The 7996-nt window shown below is 38.3% G+C and overlaps 1 protein-coding gene across 1 annotated transcript; it reads left to right on the forward strand.

The window, feature by feature from the left end:
• The first annotated feature begins 1640 nt into the window (after window positions 1–1640).
• On the forward strand, window positions 1641–7587 carry LOC106946232 (serine/threonine-protein kinase pim-2-like). Its single transcript, XM_015030439.1, has 9 exons — window positions 1641–1785; window positions 2858–3100; window positions 3974–4081; window positions 4212–4306; window positions 4838–4885; window positions 4980–5189; window positions 6334–6511; window positions 6611–6781; window positions 6889–7587. Exons 1-9 carry the CDS (start codon window positions 1731–1733, stop codon window positions 6978–6980), a joined length of 1200 nt encoding a protein of 399 aa, XP_014885925.1. The 5' UTR covers window positions 1641–1730; the 3' UTR covers window positions 6981–7587.
• Window positions 7588–7996: the final 409 nt, after the last annotated feature.

A 7996-nucleotide genomic window follows, 5' to 3' on the forward strand; every position in this document is an offset into this window, starting at 1 on the left:
TCCAAATTGAGCACTGCTTGTCATTTTCCCTCCAAAATGTCATGTGACTAGTTAGTGTTACTAGGTCAAAGGTGTGCATAAGGACCAGGTGTGTGTTCAGTTTTCTAGTACAGCTCTCACACTGTCTCATATTTGTCACTGTAAGTTTCAACATGGCACCTCATGGCAAAGAACTCTGAGGATCTTAAAAAACAAAAATTGCACTATATGAAGTGGCATTTTACTTCAGTACCAACTCATATGTTGCAGACGTCTAAGAATCACTGAAGTCTATTTATTTATGAAAAATCAATCTACCCAAGTGTATAAGTAGCAATAGTTCATAATTACTATTACTACTACTACTACTACAAGTAAAAAGTACAGTGTCACAAGTATTTACTGTAACCAAGTATATTTACTTGGTTACAGTTAATCAAGTAAACTTAGCCACTACTACCCAACTCGGAAGATAGATAACAACAAAATTAATACTGAGAGGGAATAGCGCAGCTGTCCAGACTTTTATTCAACCTGTGGGTTCTGTTAACAGAACAGAACCCACCTCCAGCCCTCCTAAGAAAAAAACCCACGAAGAAGAAAGAAACAGCTCCTCTTAAAGGCACAGCACAATTCCTTAGCTATGCATCATCTTTAGTAAATAACTGATCTTGTATGTAACCATATTAATTGAACAGGAAAAATAAATCATCTTACAATATCAATAATTACTTATTGCATTCATATGACTCTTACAGAGCCTGAGTGAAAATGTGTCAATTATTAACTCTTCTGCAAAAAAAACTGATTGAAACTTGATTTATTCACTACATGTTTATGTCTGTGTAAGGTTGAGATGGAACTGCACATGAAAACGGCCCTTTAACCCTTGTGTGTGTGAGGACTGAGGCAAATGTAGAGGACTGAGGCAAATGACTGAGGCAAATGTAGAGGACTGAGGCAAATGTAGAGGACTGAGGCAAATGTAGAGGACTGAGGCAAATGATACAAGTTTTACATATGTGGGGTCGGTTGGACCCCATTTCTAGACACAAGGGTTAAACCCTTCAGGCTACCAGCACAATAGAGACACAATCAAACTGCCAGATGACTCATTACCCCCAATAATAACTTAGAAATAGTCCAAATAGTTTAGATGTATTTTTATTTCTTTCCTACTTATGGGAAGTTTCTGTTTATATCATAGGTTTGTGGTGCATTTCTATCCTAAAGAAAACTATATAAAACTTCAGATATTTCACAACGAGATATTAACCTGGGAAAACCTTACATAACCTTATATTAAAGCAGAAAGTACAGTGGCCACTGTAAGAAAGGCTTACAGTATTCAATTATGCCGCATGAACTGATCAGTACAGTATTGCGAGGGAACGCAAAAAGTTTTGCGAGGAGACACAAAAGAAAAACAAATCCTATGTCCCCTAGAGGGCTCTGCAGGGATTCATTGCTCTAAAAAGTTTGATTGTGGGGCTTTTTCTGTGTTCTGCATGTTAGGCTTAAGCCAGAGGGCTGCTAAGCAACATCACCTCTATTCTGACATTTATGACCAAATTTTGGAATGTTATTTTTGATGTCACACTGGTTGCGAGGAGACACAAAAGAAAAACCCAACATTCTATTTGAGTTCAGTTCGTCAGAAATCTCTGATAGAGTGAGACATAACTACGAGAGACAAAACTGCCAACACTTGTAGGTGAAGTAATTGATGCTGAAATCTACTGGAAAAAAAGATGTTCAAAGAACATAAAAGGAATGAAAAAATGCCAGCCCTCATGAGACAACGAGGTAAAAGAGTTCATTAGATTATCAACATATGGTGCATATCTTGATAAAGATAAGCATAGGTTTAAAAGTTTGTTCATTTAGGTACTGATTAATATAATTTAGAGATTTAGAGTTTTTATCATTAAGAATTTCTGTTACTGTCTTGTCTGTTGTTGGGAACTTTGAGATGTGTGAGTCTGTGATAGTTTCACCCAGAACCATGTGTTTTGGTGAACATGAGTTAAAAGTGGAACAGTTTGTGTAATAAAGTCTATGATCACACATCAGCCTCTGAGGTGATGTAGAGATAGGGGAGGGTGATGTGGACTTATTGTTTAACACAACATTGTGCCATACTATTCCAATAATGATAAAAGTGGTGATAATATATATTTATTTCTTACTTTTTAGGTAACTGTATGACTGTGACATTAGCAATGTTTCCATTCACCACATAATTGTGCAATTTGACATTTTGAAAGTACATTTGCTTCATGGAAACACACCAGTTTAGAAAAAACTCCCATATCATTTATTTTGCAAAACTGCAATGGAAACACTTTTTTCGCATCTCACTAGTCACATGATCAACAGCAGGATGTTGCCACTGGCGCAAACCACAAAGAAGACGGTGGCAGGAAGTAGTTTCAGGATAATGGCACTGCATGTTTTTTAATGACTTTTGTATTAAACTTATTCACACATGATTTGATTTGATTTGTGTTTCCTATTCAACATAAATACCACAAGTGTGAAATTTAAAGTTTTCTGCACTTATGTAACATGAACACAGCTAATGTGTCACAGCAATTATAGACCCACAAACACTGCTCTTTAAAAACCATCCCACTTATAATGCGCTTCTTTGGGGCACCAGTCGCATAAAGTCGGGTGATTTTTAATGCTAAACTGCACACAGAATTAAACATCAATTAAAATTTATCATGACAGTGAAAAATCAGAATATATTTTGTGATATATTTCGTATCATTATATGAAATATATCACGATAAATGATAGAAGTGGCCACTCCTATCTAGAAATACTTAATATTTGATAAATTGCAAAAATAATAATACACTTTACACTTTAGAGAACAACAGCAGACCAAAGAAAAGGAAAATATCTGAAATTGAGACCCCCAGAAAAAGGCGGAGGGTCTCTGACATGGCTGGATCCTCTTCAAGCTGCCAGGAACAGATGAGGACGAGGAGGATGGTGGAGAGAAAAATGAAAGAAGAAGCAGAGGAACGTTCACCGAAGGCCAAGAGGAAGAAAATGGAACAGGAGCAGGACCAGAGCAAAGAGTCTTGCTGCTCAACAGACGTCAGTGCAGGTTGGCTGCTTTGGTGAAACCATTGTTAGTTTGCACTCACTTAATGCAAACTCACAGTTTGCATTAAGATGCTGCTTAACAATAGCATATTACAGTTAAAGGGACGGAAAATAACACAAAGGAGAAACAATACTTTGCAAAAGTATTCATAAATCTCACATTTTTACATTACACTACCAAATGTCATTTGTATTTTATGTGTTATCACTAGGTTGCATCACTTGAATTCCTATAAATTACACTGAAATTAGGGACAGAAAATGCTCTGTAAAAATATTTATAAGCCACTAAGTTGAATCTTTACATCAGGATGTTTTTTTCTTAAGGCAACTGAATGTTAATATATTCATGTTGTTTCTTTGGGTAATTCCTACAGCTCAGTCTGGCACTTTACAGAAGAGGACTTGAGATTTAACCCTGTAAAGGCTTAACTATGAAATACATATCAGAAAATTTTATTTTTGATCTGGATTACTTGTTGAATCTTCTGACTACATCAAAAGAGAAAGGTTAATGAGCCGGGAGTCAAACCATTTGACAGCCACGTAGTATACAGAGGCTTTCGAACATGGGTCTCAAACTTTACTCCGTTACCTTGTGTAACATGATGTACAGCATCTGATAAAGTTGAAACAAGACCTGGTCCCAAAACTTCTCCAAAGGGTGGAAAATCTTCTCAAAATGGGTCAAAAATTGCATAGCATAGCTTTAATTGAAGGTCTGTTTTAGGAGAAATTACTGATCTATGATGGTTCATTTGTTAACTGTACGCATTTGGTTATATACATCAGGTTTTTCTGGGATAGGAAACACACTGAAAATGTACAGGTCTGAGAAACTTGTATATCAAACATAATATGTTTGACATTACAGGGATCAGAAAGAGGAATCCGAAAAGGAAGATGGAGGACTTGGAGGAACCACCAACCAGGAGGAGGATGAAGATGGTGATGGAAGAAGAACAAGACGATTCCCAAAGAGGTTGGAGTTTATGTAGTAGTAGATTTGTAGCATAACCATTTATTATGGGATAGAAATAAGATGTGGTGATAATTAGATCCAAGCTTCAATTCTGACGCTTTGTGAATTTCAAATGTGTTCATGTGTTTAGCTGCATTCCTGCAAAAATACGTTGAGCTGCATCTGCTGGGAGACGGAGGCTTCGGGTCTGTCTTTGCTGGCTATCGGTTAGAGGGTAAATTACCTGTAAGTATTACAATCTCTGACACAGACACACACAATTCAATTTAGAAATCCACACAGTAATTTTTACATTTTTTTTATCATCTGCATACAAAGTTAAAATCAGATGTAGTTCTCCTACACGTAGTTATCAGTAGGCGGTGCCAGACTTTGTACAGTGAGCGGTAAATGCCTCAGACAGAGTTTGTGGCAGTGTTCTCAGCTTTACAATGTCTGTATCAGACTGTATGTAGATGTTGGTCGGAAGTTAAGCAGAAAATTTTTCAATCAACTGTGAAACCTGAAAACGCTCAGAAACATTTTTTGAGCGTTTTCAGAAACACTCAGAAGATGTTTCAGTTTGAATGGTTTTGAGCTAAAATCAACTAAAAGAGAGATTCAATCTGACTATCTGTTAGTCTTCCAACAATCTGAGGATTTCAGCTGTTCTCAACAAAATCTGACTCCTACTGACTTCCGGTAGGGAAAGTATGACTGATATATATATATATATATATATATATATATATATATAGTCTTGTTGCTATCTTATAGGTGGCTATCAAACACATACCAAAAGACAAAGTAGTCATCAAACATAAGGTAAGTGAGCAGTAGAATCTAGCACAGTTTTTTTTTTTTTCTTAGTGGATTCCAGATGCATTGTGGGTTTCTCCTGTTTGTTTGGATGTTTCAGGATGAGAGCGGCAGCGAGCTGCCCATGGAGTTGGTCATCATGTTAAAACTTGCAAATGAAACAGTCCCGCATTCAGCCATCTTGTCCCTGTTAGACTGGTATGATCTGGATCAGGAGCTGATTTTGGTCATGGAGAGGCCCATGTTCGCAGAGGACCTCTTGCTCTATCTTAATGAGCGTGGAAATTTCATAGAGGAGAGTGAGGCCAAGGTACCAGTACTATACTCAAGCATAGTAATAATGCAGGAAAAATTACCCAATTTCAAATACTTAATTATAAAACCCTAGAAGAAATTATTAATCAATTAAGCTCAAGTTCCTCCTGTCCTGATATCCTATCCACACATTTCTTTAAAAAAGTCCTGCCTTTCAGTAAAAATAATCTGATTCAAATAGTAAACTCATCACTTCCATCAGGAGTTTTCCCCCAGGCTTTAACCCTTGTGTTTAGAAATGGGGTCCAACTGACCCCACACACGTAAAACTTGAATCGTTTGCCACAGTCGTCTACGTTTGCCTCAGTCCTCACACACACAAGGGATAAAAACAGCAGTTATAAAACCACTGATAAAACAATTGGACAAATCACTACTGTAGAATTACAGGCTGATCTCCAGCCTCTTATTCATCAGCAAAGTTATTGAAAAAGGTGTTTTTAAACAATTGAATAGTTTCCTATTGATAACAAAGCACTTTGATGTCTTTCAGTCTGGTTTCCGGGCCCACCACAGCACTTAGACTGGCCTATTCAAAGTGTTCAATGACATCCATATGAATATAGATTGTGGAAGAAGTGCACTGATATCTGATCACATCACAGTGCAGCTTTTGACACTGTTGATCATGACATATTACTAAAACGACTAGAGCATTGGGCCGGAGGTACCCCAAAGCTCAATATTGGGGTACCTCACTTATTCAATGTAAGAGAGGTCCAGAACTTCCAGAAAACTGCTGAAACACAAAGTGCCTTTAAATTTATATTAAAAACCCGCCTGTTTTTGAGTTGCCTTTGAAGCATAATCAATTAAGAATTTAACTATGCCACTTGACTCAATGTAATGCTTCAATTGTTGATTCTATGTTACATGACTTTGCGTTTTTGTGTTTTTATGATGCACTTTGAAATGTTTTGATGCTGAAATATGCTATACAAATAACATTTGATTGATTGATTGATTGATTGATTGATTGATTGATTGATTGATTGATTGATTGATTGATTGAAGGTAAGCTGCTGGATGGACTTTTGTTGTGTTTTTGAAATGTTATATGTACTGCTTTCATTGTTGCTTTTTCATACTGAATTTAAATATGGGTAGTTTCTCCCTGTCATATTATCTTCGCACCTTAGGTCATAATAAAACAGCTGGTGGAAGCTGCTGTTTACCTTCAGAATGCAAACATCTTCCACAGAGACCTAAAAGTGGACAATGTCCTGATTGACAGCAGCTCAGAAGACAAACAAATATATCTCATAGACTTCGGCTTAAGCTGCTTTGATGACAGGAAACAACATGAACTACTCTGTGGTACGACTGAACCGTAGAACTCACTCCATTCTCATTTATTAATGCTGTTTTTAAAAAATCGTTTTCATCTTTATGATCTTATTCTTACACATCTTCAAGGTACTCCTGGTCACATCCCACTGGACTGGATGGTTAACAGTACCTACAGGGCTGGACCTACAACAGTGTGGCAGCTGGGCGTTGTTCTGTTCGAGATGCTCCACATGACGCGGTTCAACATTAACACCTACATCTCAAACAACTTGACAATCTGGCATTGGCTTTCTGACGGTAAGACAAACACTTGTCCATATATCTTACAGTACATATGTTCTCTGTCATTCTGTTTTGTTCCGTTGGCTCTGTTCATTGTTGCTGTTTAACCTCTAACCTTCCAGACTGCATGGATTTTCTGTCAAAGTGTCTGATAGGTGACCCCGAGGACCGTCCCACCTTGGAAGAGCTGCTGTGCCACCCGTGGCTTTCGTAGACTATACACACATGCACACGCACACACACACACACACACACACGCATACACACACACACACACACCATTGCAACCTTAAATTTTTTTGTTAGTTTAATCTAGTTTAGGCTGAGCTGTAGGGCACTATTAAACTATAAAGGATTGGGGTTAGGGTTAAATGACACAAGTCGGTTAATTTGGCAGTTCATTTTCTTCGGGTGCTGCAGTTCCTAACCTACTCAAAACAACATCCATTTTAGGTTCATTAAAGATTCTAAAAGGGTCAGGTGCAATGCAGTATGGGTGGTGGCTGAAGGCGGGGGACCTCGACGGTCTGATCCTCAGCTATAGAAGCTGGCTTTACAACGTGGAATGTCACTTCTCTGGTGGGGAAGGAGCCTGAACTGGTGTTAGGTTGAGAGGTGTATACAAGCGGCTGAAATTAGTTTCCTTCGCAGGGTATCTGGGCTCTCCCTTAGAGATTGAAGCTCAGTCATCCAGAAGGGAATCAGCGTTGAGCTGCTACCTTTCCTTGTTGAGAGGAGCCAGTTGAGGTGACTTGGGCATTTAGTCAGCATGTGTCCTGGATGCCTCCTGGTGAGGTGTTCCAGGTACCTTCCATTGGGACCAAGGATATCCTTCAGGGTCTATGGTTTGCGGCTGTCCTGGGAACGCTCCTCTGGGATTCCTCCAGAGGAGTGAGCTCAAGGGGGGAGAGGAGATGGAAGTCTGGGCCTTCTTACTTAGACTGCTACCCCGTGACCCGACCATGGATAAGCGGAAGAAAATGGATGGAATAGATAAAGATTCAGTTCAATTAGTTATTTTACATAGTGCCAAATCAAAACAAAGATCATCTTGAGGCATTTTATGAAAAAACATCAATATTTGTGGGTGTTTTCTGGGTCCTTAAGTTCTGTCCCCTACTCTAGAAACCATCCATTTTAGAATTATTGTTATTTTTATGTTTCATTTGGATGCTCCAGTTTTCTCCTCTAGACAACACAACAGCTATACAGTTTATTGGAGATTTGTCG

This window comes from Poecilia latipinna, unplaced genomic scaffold, assembly GCF_001443285.1.
Source record: "Poecilia latipinna isolate Pla-1442-1.1 unplaced genomic scaffold, P_latipinna-1.0 Scaffold182, whole genome shotgun sequence".
NCBI classification, from domain to species: Eukaryota; Metazoa; Chordata; class Actinopteri; order Cyprinodontiformes; family Poeciliidae; genus Poecilia; species Poecilia latipinna.

Coding starts and splice junctions, on each gene's coding strand:
- LOC106946232 (XM_015030439.1), top strand. CDS start 1,731: ATGTTCAAAGAACATAAAAGGAATGAAAAAATGCCAGCCCTCATGAGA. Junction 3,101..3,973: donor CTCAACAGACGTCAGTGCAG/GTTGGCTGCTTT, acceptor TTGACATTACAG/GGATCAGAAAGAGGAATCCG. Junction 6,512..6,610: donor ACAACATGAACTACTCTGTG/GTACGACTGAAC, acceptor CACATCTTCAAG/GTACTCCTGGTCACATCCCA.